We start from the raw sequence: 21903 nt of genomic DNA on the forward strand, positions 1-21903 counted from the left end.
TTGAAATTTTTAGGTCCTCCATTCAGTCACATCTATTTCCTACTTCAACGTTACCTTTGTGCTCACGTGTTTCCGCACACTGGTGAAACCCTTCCCAAAATGAACCTCTTGATGCAACCATGCGCATCACTGAAGTTTGTGTTTTCCTCGAAGGGTTTTATCAATGCACAAAAGTACATCTGCACATTGGACAAAATTAAAAGACGAAAGTGAACAGGAGGAACTGAAAGCAGTGAGAAACTGCATGTGCACAAAAGCCTGGAAATAAAAAGTGGATTATTATTGGATTTTTAATCCTTTGGCACAGTTCAATAAATAACACCTATAATTTAAAATCCTAAAATCTCAGGATAAATTCAAATGGAGGAATTTCTGAGGAATCTCTAGTTTATCTGTCGATATGCATTTTTGTCTTCTGCAGTACATTCAACAGCAAGTCACAGTTTGCATGCTTAGAAATCAATGAAACATAACTGTGAAGGATGGTAACTTCCTATTCCTCCTTGCCTACCGTACTTCCTTTTCAAAATGGTGATCAGGAAAGATTTTCTAGGAGATATGATCATGCCAGTTACAAACCTAAAGTGGCTCAGCCATTTTCCATTTACTCTATTCTTTTTGTTTGAGGTTATGAAGGCTTTCTTCAGGCAAAAGGCGAAGTGTTTTGGTGTGAGAGTTCATCTCAATCTATTCGCTCTCTTGTCAAACACAAATGTCAAATCAACAGCACTAAAATGGTTTTTTGTGAAGGGGAAGAAAAATAATGTCTACAGCAATGTGAGCAGAACCTTTGGAAGTGAAAATGAAACTTCAGTCGTTAACATGAAAGTCGTGCTGCAGGAATTGAAAATGTAAGTTAAGTTTAGGTAGCCTGGAGACTGAAATGTTAATTTGTCACATGTGAAATTTCAGTTTCTAACACAGGAGAGGCAGAACTTCAAGTAACAATGGAAATGTTGAAGTTCATAGTAGTGAAATTTCTTTTATCTTTTGGGACATATCACTTTGTACCATATTTTAAGCTCTTGTGATCAGAACAGAGTACTATGCATTACTCATCTATCTATATTTGTATCTCAGACTTATTCCAAGGACCGCAGGGTGGTATATGGATGATCTTATTTTATCCTCAGTTAGTATAAAAGAGACCTGATGACTTGAGTACATTGAACTGGTAAATTTTGTGCCAGAGTGAGAACTTGAACCCACATCTCTTTGAACCTAGGTCAGCATTGTATCTGGGAACCTTCTTCCCTGTTAAATCTTGCTTTCATCTGGTAGGGAGTTATTTTCCCCAGTGAGAGCAGTTAAAATAGCATTTCTTACATCCTTTTAGGTCGTCGTCCCCCCTAAAATTGATGAGAACTGCCATTCAAATGGTGTGCATGTCAACTATGTCTTGTGATCAATTATGTGGAATGTGGCTTACCAGCCCTCCCCAATATTTTCCCCAAGTTGGCAGGCCTACTGCCCATAGGCAGAGGTAAAATCCTTGGTAGCAGATGCAGTGTGTTTGGTCTGTCTCTTTAACAAACATGCCTAGTCTTTAGAAGAAACTCCCCTCCGCTCTCTGGATGTGGTTCTTTCCAGAGATGAGTAGGAACTAGTTGGAACCTTAGTCATGCTTATGTAGCACGTCCTAGCCAATGTGCTGAGTGTTGTTGTTTATTGGTATTCACCTATAAACACAACTATCAAAGTATCCTGATTCCCTGCTGCTCTTGGTAGTTCTACCACCCTCATAAGTTTTTTGGGAGGGTGACTATGAAAAGAGTATTCTTTGTGGCAGCCTCTGGGTAGGCAAACTAAGGCCCAGGGGCCAGATCCAACCCAATCGCCTTCTAAATCTGGCCCACGGATGGTCCAGGAGTCAGCATTTTTTTACATGAGTAGAATGTGTCCTTTTATTTAAAATGCATCTCTGGGTTATTTGTGAGGCATAGGAATTCATTCATTTCCCCCCCCCAAAAAATATAGTCCGGCCCCCCACAAGGTCTGAGGGACAGTGGACTGGCCCCCCTGCTGAGTCTAAGTTGTAAAATTATGTCCCCATAGTATTGCATCTGGCACCTTCAGTATGCTGAAGATGCAGCTCTTTACAGACATTTGATATTATATTATTATTATTAGGCACTTATTAGCTGCTTTTTAAAATGAAAAGTAATCTCAAAGCAACTTACGTAATATAATAGAATAATATGCATGCGCTCTAGGCTTGGTTGCCCTGGAAGAAGATTTGGAAACTGCAAACTTCCACCAAGAGGGTCCTCCCTGGCTGTTCTTAACATCCAAGAGGAGACACTATTTCAGATGCTTTAGACACTAGTGTCAGCTACACACCAGTTGTGGTTGAAATTTGTTTTAAATTGTTTCCTATGCTGCATTTTATATTGCTGTAACCTGCTCTGAGATTTTCTGGTGAAGGGTAGGTTATAAACAACATCTGTAGGGTTGTGGGTTCCCCACCCTTGGTTTAGATACCAAACTTGGGTCTCCAGCTGTTTTTGGACTACAATTCCCATCATCCCTGGCAGCTGGCCTTGCTAGCTAGGGATAATGGGAGTTGTAGTCCAAAAACAGCTGGAGACCCAAGTTTGGGTAACACTGGTTTAGATAAACTGAGGGCTCATCTACACTTCTGTTTGTACCATGCGTAGAAAGCATGAATCCAAGTGGTTTTCCACTTGTCTGATGCTTTCTAGTGGCTTTACCTTTGCTTGGCTGCTTTTCCTTAGAAAACCCACTTTTTAGCGCTAAATCAGAATAAATGGTAATCTGGAGAAAACCCGATTGCCATTTGTTCCAATCCAGTGCCAAATTGCAGGTTCTCCCAGGGGAAAGTGTGTGCATGAGCCCTAACTGAATTGTGCTGGTAATATGCAATAAATCTTTTTTTTTTTTTATTCTTATAGACAGGAAGTTAATTCAGCATTGTTGTTGTTTGCTTAGTAGTTTAGTCATGTCCGACTCTTCATGGCCCCATGGACCAGAGCACGCCAGGCACTCCTGTCTTCCACTGCCTTCCACAGTTTGGTCAAACTCATGCTGGTAGCTTCGAGAACACTGTCCAAACATCTCGTCCTCTGTCGTCCCCATCTCCTTGTGCCCTCCATCTTTCCCAACATCAGGGTCTTTTCCAGGGAGTCTTCTCTTCTCATGAGGTGGCCAAAGTATTGGAGCCTCAGCTTCAGGATCTGTCCTTCTAGTGAGTACTCAGGTCTGATTTCCTTAAGAATGGATAGGTTTGATCTTCTTGCAGTCCATGGGACTCTCAAAAGTCTCCTCCAGCACCATAATTCAAAAGCATAATTCAGCATAGATCAGATTAAAAGTTTTGGTCCATTCTTCTACAATGTACAGTTACCAAACAAATAATGTAACTGGGCGATTAAATAATGACTTTATCTGTGGGCATGTGCTGGGCTGTGGTTGCGAATGAATTGATGGGATAAAGGGGGAAAGTGGAAGAAAGGGATTGCGAAGGATTTGCGAATCAAATGCTGCAGTTGTGTGAAAATAAATCAATACACAGTGAACGGACAAATAAATAAAAGCATTCATGCCTTTACATTTGGGGTTAATTCACCATCCTTTCTTCAGTTGGTAACTGGAGAAGTTTCCCGCCCCCCTTGAAAGTGCTGTGTCACTTCTTCTTCTTTATCCAAAATTCCAGCCAGAGTTCAGGAAGTTACCTCCGTCTGCTACTTCTCCTTTTCTTCTCTCTCCAGATTTACACAAACTAATTAGCCATACATTATTCATTGTCAAATATTTAATGCCCTGTTCCTTACTCACTTGTCATTAGCAAGCTGCTTTCATTCTGGCAACAGGAGTCTGCGAGGTGGTGCTGTTTTACAGGGGCGATTATTTAAATTGCTCACATCCAATAAATGCTGGTAGGTAACCAGGCTGCCGAGGTGTCGTGGCTTCTGGCTGTCAGTTAAGTGGCACGAACAAAATCAGTTTATGCAAGTCCGCTTTAAGAAAAACAAAAAACCTGGGCATTCTGTTGCCTCTTTTTTGAGAAATAATGTAGTAAAACCTTTGACTGCCGCTGCTGCTCTTGGAGTACTGCCTGGGATTGGTGAGCGTTGTAGTCCAAAGCATTTGGAGGGCACCACGTTGGCAAAGGATGTGTATATGTCTTTAATGATTGCTCATAAACGTGTGTATCTTTCATGAATGCTGGTCTCGTATAAGGTTGGTAAATTCTGTGGAATTTATACTCAGCTTATTTTAGGATCTATGGTTTTTTATTTGCGTTGCTATTTCTGGCATTTTTGCAGGGGATTTTTGTTTATAATAAGGGGTTCCTCTTCCTATGCGCAGTGTAGTCCTGTAAAGATCTCCTCAGAGTAAATTCAGTTGAGTTCGGTGGGGCTTACTCCCAGGTCACTGTGCATAGGATTGCACCTTCACTTTTCTAGCATGTGGTGAACTATGGAAATAGATCAAAATTTATATCCGAATAGCTGCTTCAAAAAATGTAGTTGCTTGGCCATTTATTCCACGATATAATGCTAGTTTTGTGATATTTTGTTAACCTACAAAGGTAGATGTTCACAGAATACTAATTCTTCTTCTTCTTTCCCCCCCCCTTTTTAAGAAGTGCGTAAATGCATTTGCCCTATGTTTCAAGCTTAAATCTGAGATAGAGAATTGATCTTGACATTGCATGCAAGTTCTCGTGCATCCCCTCACACAATCTTCAGGTGATCAACCAAACCTGCTGAAAAACTCTGTCCAGATCTTTGTGCTAATTGACCAAAGATTTGAAGAACAGCTGGGGACATTGGAGGTGGGGTTTGCATATGAGCTCTTGCTTTAATCTTTTGCACACTTTAATCTTTTGCATGTTCAGGCGAAGGCAACTAACACAAACCTTCCCATTGCTTTAAGAGCGCGGCTAGCTTACCAGACAAGGAATCTTTAGCGCCTGTTGTATGGAAACTAAAATGTCAGGACATTTATGGCATGTTAATGTCACTGTAGTTGCATATATCCATCTCTGGCTCAGCAAAAGGATGAAGGCATGGAACAAGGCTTCCACATTCAGGCTCTCTCGCCACCTGTGCAACTGGCAGCTGTGTGGCTAAGTGAGCTGAGGGTGTAGGTATCTGATGATCGGCATCTGATGTGGGTGTAGGTAACTGATGATCGGCATCCATTTCAGTCTCACTTCAGGTCTGGGTTTGGTACCCAAATTGCCTTGGAGATCCTGGTGGGTAATCTAGCATGGGACAAGGAGAGGCATAATGTGGCCCTGCAGATTCTCTGGGATGTTTTGGTAGCTTCTGATACTATTCACCAAGGTATCATATAGGATGGAGAACGGTTCTGCTCCTTTCTAGAAGGTTGACTTGGAGGGCTATTGTTCTGCCCTATGGTAGTTATGCTATTGTGTGCCATAGGAATCTATATTGTCCTCTCCGCTGTCTATAAAATCTTCCATGCCAAAGTACTTCAGATGGAAGTGTGGGATATAAAGTGATTGTAATGTAAACAAGTGGGACGTGTAACAAAATGTTGCAGGGCTGATTTCTCATGTTCAGCCAGCTATGTCTTCTTTCAGGGTACTTCATTCTGTTTATGGCTCCTACCCCAATAGTCAACCCATATTCCATGCCCACTAAGCATGGTTGGTTGTCAATGGATTATACAGTACACACGTCTGCAAACCTTAAAGAAGAAAATGTCTAGATTAGGACTCTTGCTACAATGGAAGATAAATAATGAGTACTTGCTTTAATATCTGCAAAAGGAGGAATATTCCAAGCTGTAGACTTTCAAGTTTGATATCATCCACTCTTCACAGTGGAGCCCTTGGAATTATAGTTTGGGGTCTTTGAACAGAATAGTTGTAGCAGTGTCACCAGGCTACAGTTTCAAAGATTATTTAAGAGTAAGCTGTGGCAATTAAAACTGCTACAAGTTTGTCGAATAGTGTAGGCATCTACTAAATATAGGGCTGTAATCCACAAACCTTCATCCCCAAAGAGGCCTAATGGTATTATGGACATTGATCTTTGTGAAGTTAGTGTGCTTGAGGTTTTTATTTTGTTTTTCACGTTGCTTTGAGTCACTTCAGATAAAAGTTCTGCTTTCAAAATGCTCTTTTGCTGCTGCTTTATAGAATGAAGTGATTTGAAGCAGAAATGAAACTTTAGATTTTTTTTTTTAAATGCCTGAAAATAAACCAACTGATTCTTTTCATTTTTTCAGTTAGTTGGCTTGTAGTTTAGTGGGATTTGTGGGAAGCCGCAATTTCAAATATGTATTTTTAACATCAAGATCCCTTTCTTAGTGTTTTGCTGTGTGTTAATTTTGTGGGGGTTTTCCAGCCAAAGGGAAACAACTGCTGTGTCATTCAACCCATCTCTTTACCATAAATCTGATCTCCTCGTTGCCTCATTATAATGTAGTTCGTATAAGGAACACAATCTTATTGCTTGCTTTATGAGGGCATTTCCATCTTCTGTGTGGCCCCATTCAAGTTATCACTGTAATGATATTTATCTCTATCAGGGAGGCCTACATGGAAATTACAAGCTATCAGATTGTTTATACCAGTAAGTACATATTTAAGAACAGCTTTCTGGTAATTGTTATTTATTACATTTTTATCCTGCACTTCCTTCAGGGAAGACGACCAAGTGAGGAGGCTGAATGGGGGTAACTGAACTTGGATCTCCTCAGTCGTGGCCCTTCACTGGCTCTCAAATCTTCCATTAGTCTCCTATAAATTGTCTTCTATCCAGTTAGTCCTCTGATATGCATCCTACAGTATGCCTTACCCATTACTCCTAAATGTATTGAGTCGGTGTATACATTGCCATCACCATATAGATCAGCATCTACATGACATGTTTCTTGCTTTCTGGCTATACACTTTGGTACAACTCATCAGGTGTGCTAGGAATATGTGTAAGATTTCGTGTCCACGATCCATGTCACTGTGATTCACCAATGGGCAGGTAGAAAGTCAGGATGCAATGGAATGGCCTTGACTTTCAAGGGATTCTTGTGCCTTGTAGAGGTGAGCTCATCTGAACACTATACGGGATCGTTACTTTAGCAGTTCCTTTTAATGCATAAGCTAGCAGTTACAGTTAGCAAGTTCTCAGCTATGTTTGAAATTCACTAAAGGCTTAGAATACCAGTTTGTCCAGGGTTATCATATTGAGGGTTTGGAACCAGCTATGGCTAAACAAGAGGCCATATTTTGATCTAATAGCAGATATCTCAAAAAACAACCATTGGAGCTTCCTGTACAGTGGTACCTCTGGTTACATACTTAATTCGTTCCAGAGGTCCGTTCTTAACCTGAAACTGTTCTTAACCTGAAGCACCACTTTAGCTAATGGGGTCTCCCGCTGCCGCCACACGATTTCTGTTCTCATCCTGAAGCAAAGTTCTTAATCCGAGGTACTATTTCTGGGTTAGCGAAGTTTGTAACCTGAAGCATATGTAACCTGAAGCATATGTAACCCGAGGTACCACTGTATATCTTTTCATTTTCTCAGACTTTTAGGATACCACTGTAAAGTTTTTTACTGTTTTGTGCTGCCTTTGTGACCTTGTGGGCATGCAGTTTAATTATGTGCTGTTCACACTGATGCATTAAGTGTGGCATTCAGCTAAGTTTTACTCAGAGTAAATGTGACTAAGTTTGCTCCATTAATTTCAATGGGTCTACTCTGAGTTAATCATAGCTGAATGCTCCTTAATTTCGTTTTCTCCTTTCTGGGATATGATTGAAGTCCAGTGCAATCCAAAAATGAATGGGTTAGGCTTAGAAACAGTAGCTGGCCCAAGGCCATCTAGTAAGCCCAAGCAGAATTTGAACCCCGGTTGCCCTGTCCAAGTCCAACGCTTTATCTATTTCATCATTACCCTGGCTTTTTGTGCTGGCTTATTGGTCTTACAGCAGCACTGTACGGATTTTGACATCTAAAGATAGCTCTCCTTGCTTGAGCTATAATAGACGAAGGTTTAATAATGCCTGACAGCTATGATAGATAAAGAATCTCTCTCTTTCTGTGTGTGTCTCTCTTACACATACACACACATTTACAGATGCAGACTATTTTTAGGATGTTGGTATTAAAATAGACAGCTCAATAATACATTTTGAGTGGCCTATGCAGTAAAAAGGGGTGGCGTGTGGGGGAAACCATGAAAATAGTTATTGCTTGAATCTGCTTCCCTTTGTTCAAAATTTGTTGAAGAGTATGATGTCAAAAGGTTAAATTGAATGTAAAAGACTATATTTAATGTCACATGACTGTTTTGTTTTAACTTCAAAGCTTCTTCACATAGTAACTTTTCTTCAGGACAAGATGTGTTCTTCGGTAATTGCTCTTCATTGAGATGAATATAAAGGAAGTTCTATCTTCAGAGTAAAGATTTGAGAAAAGAAAGTATTACGGTTTTTTTATATATATAAAATCAGCTATAAAATTTATAGGCTGATCACGTGAGTTGATATGGTGCTGTAAGCAGCATCTCCTAAGATTTGGTGTAAGTTCCTCAGAAAAGCAGATCCTCCAAGTGTCTCTATTTTCTAGAGACGTCCCAGATTTAGATAAGCCATCCCAGTTGATCCCGGAATGTCCCACTTTTCCTTAGGAAAATAGGATGTCCCTATTTTTGTTGGAGAAATGTTGGAGTTATCTGATCCTCAAGCTGTCTGAAGGCAATGCTGTGTAGGGATTTTTTTTTTTAATGTTTAATGTTTTGTTATGTTTTTATATAAGTTGGAAGCTGCCCAAAGTAGCTGGGGCAACCTAGTAAGAGGTGTGAGGTATAAATAGTAAAATTATCATTATGGAATGGGACGTCCCTGTTTTCATCGGAGAAATATTGGAGGGTATGCAAGAGAGTACTATCTAGTCTCTTCAGGTTGAAAAGGTTTCATTACCACCTCCTTTAGGTTTTACTTATTTAAAATATTTTCATACAATGAAAGGTATACTATGCAAATTCCTGCATTGCGCTAGATGACCCTCAGGGTCCCTTCCAACTCTACAATTCTGTGATTCTATGATTCTACGGAGTTGGCATTAAAAACACAACAATAAAACCACATACACATGAACAGAATACCTGGGTTTTCGAATGCCTCTGTAGTCGAACGTCTCAGAACTTGAATGCCAAAACCGCGGAAGTAAATGCCTTGGTTTTCGAATGCACCTCAGAAGTCAAACAGGAAAAGCAGTTTCCGTTTTGAGTTTTCTGTATTGAGGCTTCCATTTTGAGGCTTCCACTTTCAGTTTCCAGTCTTTGAACATTTTGGAACGCATACAGACTTCCCAAACAGATTACGTTCAAAAACTGAGGTACCATTGTTGTAATTTAAACCAATAGATACTAAAAGTCAGGAAAGGCCCAGCAGTGTCAGTGCCTGCCTCCATTCAGAGTGAATTTGGTTCTGAATTGGTCACCCTAGCAATTCCCACATCACCAGCATTATGCAAGAATGGCTACTTAGTCATAAATTAGCTAAGCCATATAGTGATGGCCAGTACGACAAGGCTGTATTTTGTCTCCCTGCTTATTTAATTTATATGCAGAATACATCATGTGAAAGGCTGGGCTGGATGAATCCCAAGCTGGAATTAAGATTGCCGGAAGAAATATCAACAACCTCAGATATGCAGATGACACAACCTTGATGGCAGAAAGTGAGGAGGAATTAAAGAACCTTTTAATGAGGGTGAAAGAGGAGAGCGCAAAATATGGTCTGAAGCTCAACATCAAAAAAATTAAGATCATGGCCACTGGTCCCATCACCTCCTGGCAAATAGAAGGGGAAGAAATGGAGGCAGTGAGAGATTTTACTTTCTTGGGCTCCATGATCACTGCAGATGGCGACAGCAGCCATGAAATTAAAAGACGCCTGCTTCTTGGGAGAAGGGCAATGACAGGCCTAGACAGCATCTTGAGAAGTAGAGACGTCACCTTGCCAACAAAGGTCCGTATAGTTAAAGCCATGGTTTTCCCAGTAGTGATGTATGGAAGTGAGAGCTGGACCATAAAGAAGGCTGATCGCCGAAGAATTGATGCCTTTGAATTATGGTGCTGGAGAAGACTCTTGAGAGTCCCATGGACTGCAAGAAGATCAAACGCATCCATTCTTAAGGAAATCAGCCCTGAGTGCTCACTGGAAGGACAGATCGTGAAGCTGAGGCTCCAGTACTTTGGCCACCTCATGAGAAGAGAAGACTCCCTGGAGAAGACACTGATGCTGGGAAAGATGGAGGGCACAAGGAGAAGGGGGCGACAGAGGACGAGATGGTTGGATAGTGTTTTCGAGGTTACCAGCATGAGTTTGACCAAACTGCGGGAAGTAGTGGAGGACAGAGGTGCCTGGCGTGCTCTGGTCCATGGGGTCACGAAGAGTCGGACACGACTAAACGACTTAACAACAACAACAACATAGTGATGGCCATGAATTTGGATGGCATTAAAAGAGGATGAGGCAAAATATTGGAGGATATTGCGGCTGTAGGCAGAGGCAGTAGGCCTCTGAATACCAGCTGCTGGGAATCTCAAGGGAGGAAAGTGTTGTTGTGTATTTGTATCTCTCACAGGCTCCCCAGAGGCATCTGGTTGGCCAGGATGATAGACTGGGTGTTCCTTTAGCCTGTTCCTGCATGAGTTTCCTTACGTGAGTGCCTGGAAGATCCTTAAGGTCCACATTCAGAATTTGTGCTTCCCACAAGCGGCAAAGTCTGTACATGCACTTCTCACAGTTCCTTGCATGCCTACTTGGAATGAAAAAGTCCAGCTCCGGCCTGGTCCTGCACAAGCCTCAAAGTCACATATTGTGGGAAATCAAATGTTGCTGTTGAATGGAATTACAGTGGTACCTCAGGTTAAGAACTTAATTCGTTCTGGAGGTCTGTTCTTAACCTGAAACTGTTCTTAACCTGAGGTACCACTTTAGCTAATGGGGCCTCCCACTGCTGCCATGCGATTTCTGTTCTCATCCTGAAGCAAAGTTCTTAACCTGAGGTACTATTTCTGGGTTAGCGGAGTCTGTAAGCTGAAGCGTCTGTAACCCGAGGTACCATTGTAGTTTATCATTGTACCACACAGATGGGCAACATGTGGCTTTCCAGATTTTGTTGGACTCTTCCATTAGCCCCAGCCAGTACGAACAATGGCCAAGGATGCTGGGTGGCACACAAATTTCTTATCCTTGTTGCAAAGCATACATAGCTCTAGTTCTGGTGATCCAGATGACGTTGAAAACTTCCCATATTTTATATTTACTTGCTGTGCTGCTTGTAACAAGCAGGAACTTAACAGATCAACCAAATGTTTTGAAGAGGTTAGCTTCTTGTCAGATGTGTGCTGCTTTCCCTTAGTTTGAAATGTGATGTCTTCATTGTACAAAATGCCAGCTTTTTAGCAAAGATTCCTATTCTTATGTATATTAACACATTTGTAGTTCTTTTTGTTTATGTAAAGGAGGAAAAGTCCTAACAGTGTGAGAGACCTACAGAAAATTTGAAACTGAAAACATGCAGGCAGGCAGATGTTGCAAAAGTTTTACAGTAATTTGTCTCTTACGTCAAGACAAATATAGTACCCAAAAGGCAAAGATTAAAGCTGCGCACTGACTAGGGAGGGAGCCTCCATTTGAGACAGTGAATGTGCAAACATGCAGAGGATTGGTTGCACATGTTTCTGACATTTAGCTGTGATCTCTGAACCGCATGTGGTGGTTCTGAAAAATAAAGAGATCATAATGGTCTGGATCTGAGTTTCACTGTAGAATGTTACACACACCCACACCCACACCCACACACCCCATCACCTGTGAGTGTTTTCTTCAGTTTTGATAAATGCATACAGTTTTGGTTTCATTGATCTGAGCTAGTTCAGATGGATAGATAAACTGTTGTGCTTGAGAGCTAAAGGCTTGGATTCAAATTATGGCCCAGTTTCAGTAATGACATGACCATGCAAAGTTAAGTACTTAATTGAGTTCAAATGCCAACTTAGCTGTCCTACTAAAAGAAAAGGGAAGTCAAGGCTGCAGTCCTATATACACTTTCCTGGAAGTAGATCCCTCTGAATTCAGTGGGGCTTACTTATGGATATACATGTATAGGACTGGTTGGGTTGAGACCAGTGTCAATTTTGGTGTGATTGAGAAACAGTGTAATCTTAGTTACAGATAGGTAGCCGTGTTGGTCTGCCATAGTCAAAACAAAAAAATTCCTTCCAGTAGCACCTTAAAGACCAACTAAGTTAGTTCTTGGTATGAGCTTTCGTGTGCATGCACACTTCTTCAGATACCTGAAGAAGGTATCTGAAGTGTGCATGCACACGAAAGCTCATACCAAGAACTAACTTAGTTGGTCTTTAAGGTGCTACTGGAAGGAATTTTAGTGTAATCTTAGATAAGGCTTGCAAACTTGTTTTCTATGCCATAAGTGGACATACTTTTATTTTTGCTGTGGAGGATTCATGGAATAAAGATTAGGGGATAATGGACTTGGGAAGACTCACTAAAGGCATTTCAGACAAGATTAGGTTAACCTTGTTTATAAATTATAATGTTTGGTAATGACCGCTCCCCGCTTAAAACGGGGGGCGCCCTTTGCGTGGACGCGTGCAGCCCTGGATCTGGAGTGGCCCCATCAGCATAGGCTTTGCCTTCCCTCAGGTGGGATACCTGGAGGTCACCGCCTACTTCAGTGAGTTGTCCAATCCCACCTGGGGGAAGCGTTGCCAGGGAAACCAGACCAGGTAGGGGAGGGATTACCTGCCCACACAATAGAGGGAGGATCTTACCTGGTAATCCTCACTTGGTCGTGCAAAAAAGCATAATTCTGATCAAAACAGCGATCGCGGACCTGGAAAGCATACATGCCGCTCACCCCAACATCACGATTTTCTGGTCCGAACTTTTGCCACGCTTGCATTGGCGTGGCAGCATCAAACCCACTAGACTTAATTACACCGTTGAAAAAATCAATAGGGCATTGCGCTCTGCAACCACTCGCATGGGAGGTCGGGTTGCGAAACACCCCAACATTAAAGTCTACATGAAGGAGCTATTTCGGCCCGATGGCGTGCACCTATCAGACCGTGGTAATGAGCGTTGGCTGAGCGACATCAGGCATGGCCTGATTGACTGGTTGGAGGATGGCAAAGGGGATTTTCAGATGTAGGTAGTCTTGGCGGCGAGACCGCAATCTTTGCGGTCTCGGGTGGCGGTATCAGGCCTTGGGTGGAATCCTTTAGTCCATCTTCCTCTTTGCGGCGGCGATACCAGGGTTCCCCGTTAAAGGGGGTTTCTGAAGGGAGGCTTTGACCGTACGCCGAAAGGTCGTCATTGCTCTCCCCTGCGGCGGCGGCGTAACGGGGGCGGCTGTCTCTGCTTGAACATATGTTCTCCAGAGCCAGCCCATCCCACACACACACTGGATAACCCTGAAGCTCCCTAGGTCCCCGGCTGGGGACTGGGGAGGGAGAACGCCCAATGCCTGAGCCAAGGTCTACCCACATTTGAAATTTAATAAAGTTGTGGCCAATTTAATCCCATAGCACGTTGTCGAGAGTCGTTATTCCACATGACGGGGGGGGGACCACTCGGGATCTGGGACTCCGCCTGTCCACGCAATGACTGAAAGTAAGAATAGCAAGATGGACAAGGTACATAAATAATGTACTGTGGTGACAGCAATGGGTGCCTGAGACTGATCCGTTGAATCAAATTTCCTTGAAAATTAATTTGGTTGAAATAACTTTTGGCTAATTTAGAATGGAAGTAGAATTGTATGCTACAATTAATTCCAAAACATTATGATGTGTATAAAAATGTATACTCTTATGCAATTCTTTTAAGATCGTATAAATCTTTTGCCTTTTACAAAATTTGTGGAATATAAGCACACATGTTTTGAACTGTGATAGTTTAAGTGGAAAGAAAACAAAACGAGAGCTGTAACACTGTTTTTTAAGTCTTAAGGGTCATTTGAAGAAAACCTATTAGATGAAATTTGTCATTAGTCATACTATAATATTGCAAGAAAGCCAGAGGGTGAATGTGACAGTACATATTTGTGTACTCAGTATCCCTGTAGTGGGTAAATTGTAGGAATGTGGCAAGGATCTGAGATGGGAGTTGTTTGAAGTAGTGGCTGTCAATCAGCACAATCAAAGGATGGCCTGCTCTGACATAATTAGCTGATTTGGGCATGACCACTTAATTTATAAGGTCTCTCTGGCTGCTTGAAAGCTTTATCAGTCTTTAACAGGAGCATCGAGAATACCACATTGCTTGAGGTTGGTCAGGGATAATCTACTGCACTGTTTTTGGATTATTTGATAGTGCCGAACTTAAAAATGCCTCATCTGACAGATTGCTCTTACTATCAGGTGAGCTATTGAAAACAAGTGCTAGTTTGGGTGCTGTTTCTCATTTTACTAATGAAGAGCAATGATGTAGTTTGTATCCAATGGAAGTCTCTATTGGCAGATTATGCAGTGATCTTTGTACACATTAGGCATGGGTTTCAACTCAAACTTGGTGTAAAAACAATGTTCAAAGGTATGCTGAGGTTACTCTGCGTTCTTGAAATTGCTTTATTTCCTGAGATGATTGTTTCTGTGGCTGGAGAATTAACTGTATAATTAATTTGGGGAGCAGAGAAGATTGAATGGATTTCTTGAAGGCTGGGGTTCTCTGTTTGTTTATGGAAGTAGCATTGTCCAGATAAACTACCATGCTTCTGTATAACTTAGCGGACATAGATCTTGTATAGCTTGTAGGTCACAGTGTCAGCCAGTTTCCATGACCTGCAATTTAGTTGCTCACAACTGTATTATTAAAGGTCCTCGAGCCTAATCTAAAAGAAATTGTACTTCATCGTTTTCTTTTCTTCCATAGGTCCAGACCCACTTGGACAATCCATCTAGGTATCACGTTCAGCAAACTCAGAGGCATCAAGTGAAGCAGTACCTAACGCTGGATGCGAAGCTGTCTAGCCAAAGCCTGTCATCTCATTCCCATTCAATCCATTCTTCAGCAGCTATGCCCATATTAAGGAGTGGGCATATGCCTCCGACCAACATCAGCACTCCTGGGAGTCCAGTGACCAAGTTATTAAGTCTTGGAGGAGAACAAGAAAATGCGGTATGTCATAGAGCTGTAAAATAGTCTAAGGCCTCTTGAATGTTGGTTTGCCAAATTAGATGGAGTTTACAAGTTAGGTCTCCCATTTGTTCAGCATTGCTACACCTAAATATGCCTGAGTTAAACTACATTTGAGATCTGGAGGCTTATGCATGAAATTCCATGTCATCACTGTGGATTTGCACCATTGTCAACGGTCCTTTTATAATCACGTAAGCATTGCTTAAAGAGATGTTTGCTCTCTGATGTGTTAAGGGGTGATTAATTCAACATCAAGTCTCGGGACTAAAGAAAACCTCCCAAATTTGCACAGGTTGGAGCCAGATTTAGTCATGCTTAGAGCAGACCTGAAGGAATGGGTTTTCCCAAACCCAAAACTGACTGTGCAGGCAGTTTGAATAGCCTCCAATAAGGCTACAGACCCACTTTTATGACAAACTAAGACCTAAGTTTGGATTCAAACCTACCATTGTTAATTACAAACTATAGGATTTTATAGCAGCCCCTTGTTCCAGTAAATAAGGACTGCAGAGTTTTTACATGATATATGCATATAAATAGCAAATAGAGCTCATATTCTGCATGCATAGCTACATTCTGGGCTGCTACTAGAAACCACCCCTTTCTCAATCTTGGAATCTTTTCAGACTGTGAATTTAAAGTCCTATGTATATGTTGCCTTCCTCATTTATGTGACTTGGATTGCCATTGAAAATTTACCTTCCCCCAGTATGAGTTTGCTTCAGTTGTAGGGCTCTCATTTTTGGCGGCGGGGGGGGGGGGGTTGGTCCTAAAGTATTAATTTTGGAAGGACATAAATTTTGGAAGGACATAAATATTTCCGAAATGCTTTGAGTGTGAGGATACTTTTATTCACAGTTATCCTTTCCCCTGCATGCTCATCTTCAGCACTATTTTGTTCCTTATAGGATCACAAACGGGTGATCCTAGCTTAATCATAGGTCAATTTATAAATGAGATGCTGTTATGATGCTATTCAGCCAAACAGTATTGGCTATCATCATCATTTCATTTGTATGCCTCTTCTGAAAGCGATTCTGATCACAAAGAGAATTATTTTATCAAAGGATTAGTGTTTGTTCTTTTTTTTTTAAAAAAAGTGAATATTTGTAGAATAAGTTCCTCCGTTCACCATCCTCTTGCATTCATTGACAACTTCTTTTACTAGATGGAGGACGTTATCGATGACATAATCAACATGGAATCTAGTTTTAAGGATGAAGGGATAGGTTGCTCTGAAACACCGCTTCTCTTGCAAAGCACTGTAAGTAATTGACACTTCCCTTTCAAAAAAATTATTGAAGAATACAACTGAGAACCGTAATTCATTGTTGCACAAAGGTGATATTTGTTCTCTGGCTTCCTCTCTTGCATAAATCTATCTGAGAAAATTATCCTTTCCACTGACAAAATTCAGGATGGTGGAATGAGCAATAGAATGCCATCTTGTTACAAAGGTGTATACCTATCTGTGTTATAGGCTATCTCTGCTGATAGGAACTCAAGTTTCCCTTCTTACAACACACTGATTCTATATCTTGATTTCCTTGACAAATTATAATCAAATGTTTTAACACTCAGTAAGCTCAGATGCTTTTTAAGAACATACCAGAAGTAATAAATGCCTAACAAACCTGATAGTCAGCAACTGATTTAACATTTGCCTCAAACATGGGAAAATGTTGTACGGCCAAAATAAGCTGTGTTTCTCTACTTAAGTAATAGTTTCAAACATTCAAAAAATGTTGAACCTATTGTCGCCGTGCATCAAAAAGAACGGAACAGAACCCTGTGTATACCTTTAAGTTAACCATTTTATTTATTATGTTATTATTGAAATTTATAGGCTGGCTTTCAACCCCAAGCCCACCATCTCCACTTTCCCAAGCTGATTCACAAAAACATATGAAATGTGCTCAAGAAACCAGCTGATCAAATTATAAAATTCATGCCATCAAATTGCATGCAAATTATTAAAATTCATAAACAATAAAACTGATAGCACAATTTCCTTTCCCCTCTCCCGGCTGCCCGCACATGCACAAAGATCCTGCAGTTCTGATCTCCCAGGCTCAGGTTTCTAATTGCACCCTAGTTAGTGCTATTTGTACGAGCAGTTTCTCGTCAGTGATTACCACGATCTTCAAAGCTGAGTACATCTTTGCTGGGAAAGGACCAGACTAAATATTAACAGCGCCTTATCTTGGGTAACTGGAAAAGGCTGCACAAGACAACAGCACGGCAAAAGTCTTTGCTAGGCACATTTTACACTAGATGTACTTAAAAGTCCAAGGAAGTCTCAAAGGTCACCTTGATATTTGAGGCTCAGCACTGCATTTCCAGGTTCCGCTAACAAGATTTGCACAAAGAGAAATGGCCGCGACAAGCAAACAACTTACTACTGTGAAAACAGGTAGCCATCAATATTCCTTCTTACTGTGCAGATCAAAATAAATACGAGACGTTTCTCTTCAGCTTAGAAACTCTTCCTAAAGAACAAAGGGGGTAAGGCTTGGTTGGCAAACTCTGCCAAAAGGAGCTTGTGAAATTCGGACAGAGGAGCAGAGAGGACTGACTATGGAATGGAATCAGATGTGCCTCCCCCACAGCTCAGGAGACTCTTGCAAGGAGGGCTGCATACATACTGGACCGATCACTGCTGAGGAACTATTTTGCACTTCGGACTTCATTTGTGGCAGTCCCAACTCCCCTCTCATGAATTGCTATGAACATCGTTGCAATTAATATAAGATACTGTATTGGAGATGGCATTTAAAGTCATGCCAGTTTCCAAAGCAAGCTTCACAATGTTCTGGGCATTTAGCGGACCCAATTGCGCAGAGACAGGACAGAATGGAGCAGCTCATAGAGACACAGTGCACCATGCACTTTACGATGATGTGCTGGTTGTTTCGTCATCTGCCAGCACTGCAGAGCAACATTTTCACCTTAGTCTATGGCTTTTTTGTGTTGTTGGGATGCTTCTGTTTTGATTGATTGATTGATTGATTGATTGAATTTACATCAACAATCTTTATTACGGTCCAGAGACCCAACAAATTGATTGAATTTATATACTGCCCTATACCTGGGGGTCTCAGGGCGGTTCACAGAATAAAATCAAGATATAAAACCACAAAATAATCAAAATAAAAACAACAACCCAATAGCCCCCCCCAAACACCCACTTTTTAAAAGGGCATAGGATGTCAATCTAATCAACCAAAGGCCTGGTTAAAAAGGAAAGTTTTTACCTGGTGCCTAGTATAATGAAGGCGCCAGGCGAACTTCCCTGGGGAGAACATTTCACAGACGGGGAGCCATTGCAGAGAAGGCCCGTTCTCATGTTGCCACCCTCCGGACCTCTTGAGGAGGAGGCACACAAAGGAGGGCCTCAGAAGATGATCTCAGGGTCCGGGTAGGTTCATATGGGAAGAGGCGGTCCTTGAGGTATTGCTAGTTTTAATGTATGTACGTGTTTGCTTAAAGTATTGTAAGCTGCTTTGAGTTGCGGTGGCAAAAAAGCAACTAATAAATTTAAATGATGATAATAATGTGGGGCGTATGGCATGGAGCTGCGCCTCCTGGCGCCACCCTCAATATCATGTGCCACTATATTGTCCATGGAAAGTCTGCAAAGGGGGCTCCTAAATATCAGGAAGTATACTTCATTGTAGGCACTCCATGTGATCAGGAGCCCTGCTTGCAGTGCCAGCATTCAAACAACCGCTGATACCCTGGGGACATTTTGCAGGGTCTGGACAAACCACTACTCCACCCTCTATGAGTTATCCCTACACATGGAGGGAATGTATGTATATGGCTAATGTCTATACCACAAACCAGCTTTGAAAATGTTAATAAGGGTCCAGGTACTAACCAGCCACCTGTGTGTACATTTAGGCTCACACTGTGTCTATAACATTCTGCAACTATTTTTGTGTTCCAAAACTAGACCTACTCTCAGATTTCATAAAACCCAGATCTATGTCCGCCAAGTGACAAGATGCCCTGCTCTGTGGTATTTACCGGTGCGAGGGGCTTCATGTGGTCTACTGTCAGTGAAGAGAGTTTTGTTAATTATGTGTGTGAGTGGTGCATATTGTTCCCGGCCCTTGCAAACGCCACTGAAGACTGTGTGTTACACATTTGTCCTTGGATCGGCCCATTTCCTTATCTCCTCTATAAATGCCATCTGAAGAGGCTGGTGAATATATGCCGTTGAAGTGTATTCCATGGTAATTTAGTAGGAACGAAAGGAAGGCTGTTCCCTTCCTTCCTGTTGAGCGTTCAGCCTTTGAAAGGTAGGTGAAAGCTGTAAAGGGAAGCATTCCTTGCTCAAGTGCTCAGATTTTATTCTAGAGCTGCCAGTCACTTATAAATAGAAATGTGATGGGCCTAACCAATTCACACTGTACTTTAAAAGAAAGGCGAAAAAAAAGAGAGGAAAGGGGATTTGTTAATCTTTTAAAAGAGAAGAAGACGTTTCTCACAACATGTGCCACACGTTCAGTGTGTACTGCGATCTGAAATGGCATGTTATGCCATACATCAGGTGGGTATTTCTTTTGCTACCCCCAAAGAGATGGGTACCAATTTGAGTGCCGAACCATCTCCTTTAAAAAGTTATTTCCATTAATGAAATTGGGAAGAAGACTCTTCCCAAATGGAGGACCATTGTAGTGGAATACCTCTACAGTGGTACCTTGGGTTACATACGCTTTAGGTTACAGCCTCTGATAACCCAGAAATAGTACCTCAGGTTAAGAACTTTGCTTCAGGATGAGAACAGAAATTGCGCAGCAGCGGCACGGAGGCAGCGGGAGGCCCCATTAGCTAAAGTGGTGCTTCAGGTTAAGAACAGTTTCAGCTTAAGAATGGACCTCCAGAACGAATTAAGTACTCTGGTCCATGGGGTCATGAAGAGTCGGACACAACTAAACAACTAAACAACAACAACAACAACAACCACTGTACTTATTTTCAATTGGGGGAGGAAATCCATTCCATAAGGAAAGGGGAAATGGTAGGTTTCCTTGTATTGCTTGATGGGAAGGGGTTCTTGATCTCCTACTTTGGAAACAGCAAAATTTTTGACATAAAGTGCAGCTGTTTGAAGAGAGACTTTGACAAAAATGACAAAAATGACTGATGGGAAGTTGTTGCCATCCTATAAGGAAAAGGCCAGTCCTGCTTTCAAGAAAACTGTGTTCTGCTGGAAATGAGATGGGTATACACTTGTCATTGATAGCTTAGCACTGAGATGCCATGTCATCATTATATACAGTCTGGTTCCAATGGGGGAAAATGAACCACATGGTGGTCACTAAGCAGCTACTGACCTAGTCTATTATGGGCTTTTCCAGATCATGAAAACATGGCAGTGGTGTTAGCCCGTCTAGTTTGTTCAGTGACCTCCTGAGTCCTCATCAGGATTCTTCCATCATGTGCAAGGGGGCCAGTGGGAAGGATGGGCCCCGGCTACACACCCTTCAACAAGTCACTGGTCTGGTTTGCACAACGTGGTAAACCAAACTATGGCTTAGCCAGGCCCACATGAATGTGCAGACTCTGGGGATAAAGCTTGCGGTCACTTTGCTCCTGATCCTTTTTGATTTTGCACATGCTGAGCTAAGCCAAGGTTTGGCTTAATGTTTCACTGACTAGCTTAACCACAAACCTAGATTCAGACGATACATTAAGCAAAATTAAGACTCTGGGATCCCAGACATTTCTGCAGTCTTGGGGAGCCCATGGTTTGGCTTATTGTGTCATGCTAACCAAGTCATTGTTACCAATCCTGCAGCCATTTATGTTTCGAGGTCTAAACTTCAACAGCAGGTAGCCTTTTCTATAAAGGTAGGCTCTCCATAAGGTTTAGAAGTCTGATCTTCCAGGATCCTAAAATGAATGGGGAGCCTACAAGAGTAGAAGAGGTTCTCCACTTCAGAAATTCAGCCCTCAATGTGTGGAGGGCTCTGGAGTGGTGACACTGATGTGATGAAGGGGTGTTTTTCCTCACGGGATGATAATTGTGTGGATGAAACTATAGGGAAGGGGGTAAATTCAATTCAGTTTGAACCTAAAGACAGACCTACCTATTTTATTCTGATGCAGGCAAACTGAAATTTCCACTTCTCCAGATTTTGCAATACAGTGCAAAATTAAGCCAAGCAGTGTGTACAAAGATGCACTTACTTGGGTTAATGCATGCCTAGAAATACATATATCAGGGGAAATAAGATATGAACATGCTTTATATTATGGGAAATTGTTTTGCAGAGATATGGATGAAATTGCGTACAAAAATGAAAATTGCACTAAAATGTTGCTGAATTTTCATAATGACTTAAAACCTCCCTCAAATTTTAGAAAAATGGGATACTGAGAGAAACTGCCCATCCCTAGAGGAAGAACACTTGAATAGGGCTCTGGTCTTCAGATACTATCCGTCTCACTCATCTGTTTACTGCATCATCAAGTTCAGCAGTTTACAAAGGCAGGCGTAGGTAAAATACGTCACAGATGGTCAGTTAAGCCACAGAGAATTAAGAGTTCAGAATTAGGTATCCTCAAGGTCATTTGTGATGCTTGAAACTAACCATTACATATGGTCTTTCAGCCCTTCTGTTTGTGAGCAGTTTTGAAATGCTAGACCAAATGGCAAGGTAGAAACAGCTCTGCTTCCCCTTTGAGTTTGAAGAGGAAATATCTTTTGATAGCTTTGA

The 21903-nt window shown here is 41.6% G+C and overlaps 1 protein-coding gene across 2 annotated transcripts in view; it reads left to right on the forward strand.

The window, feature by feature from the left end:
- The window catches only part of TFEC (transcription factor EC), a 68136-nt gene that overhangs the window by 21386 nt on the left and 24847 nt on the right, over positions 1-21903 (forward strand). For both annotated transcript variants that reach the window (XM_028746793.2, XM_028746792.2), the window contains exons 2-3: positions 14909-15154; positions 16344-16439. In XM_028746793.2, coding sequence (XP_028602626.2) covers positions 14909-15154; positions 16344-16439 — 342 coding nt within the window. The remainder of the gene's footprint in view (positions 1-14908; positions 15155-16343; positions 16440-21903) is intronic.

This window comes from Podarcis muralis, chromosome 10 (genome assembly GCF_964188315.1).
Source record: "Podarcis muralis chromosome 10, rPodMur119.hap1.1, whole genome shotgun sequence".
NCBI lineage: Eukaryota > Metazoa > Chordata > Lepidosauria > Squamata > Lacertidae > Podarcis > Podarcis muralis.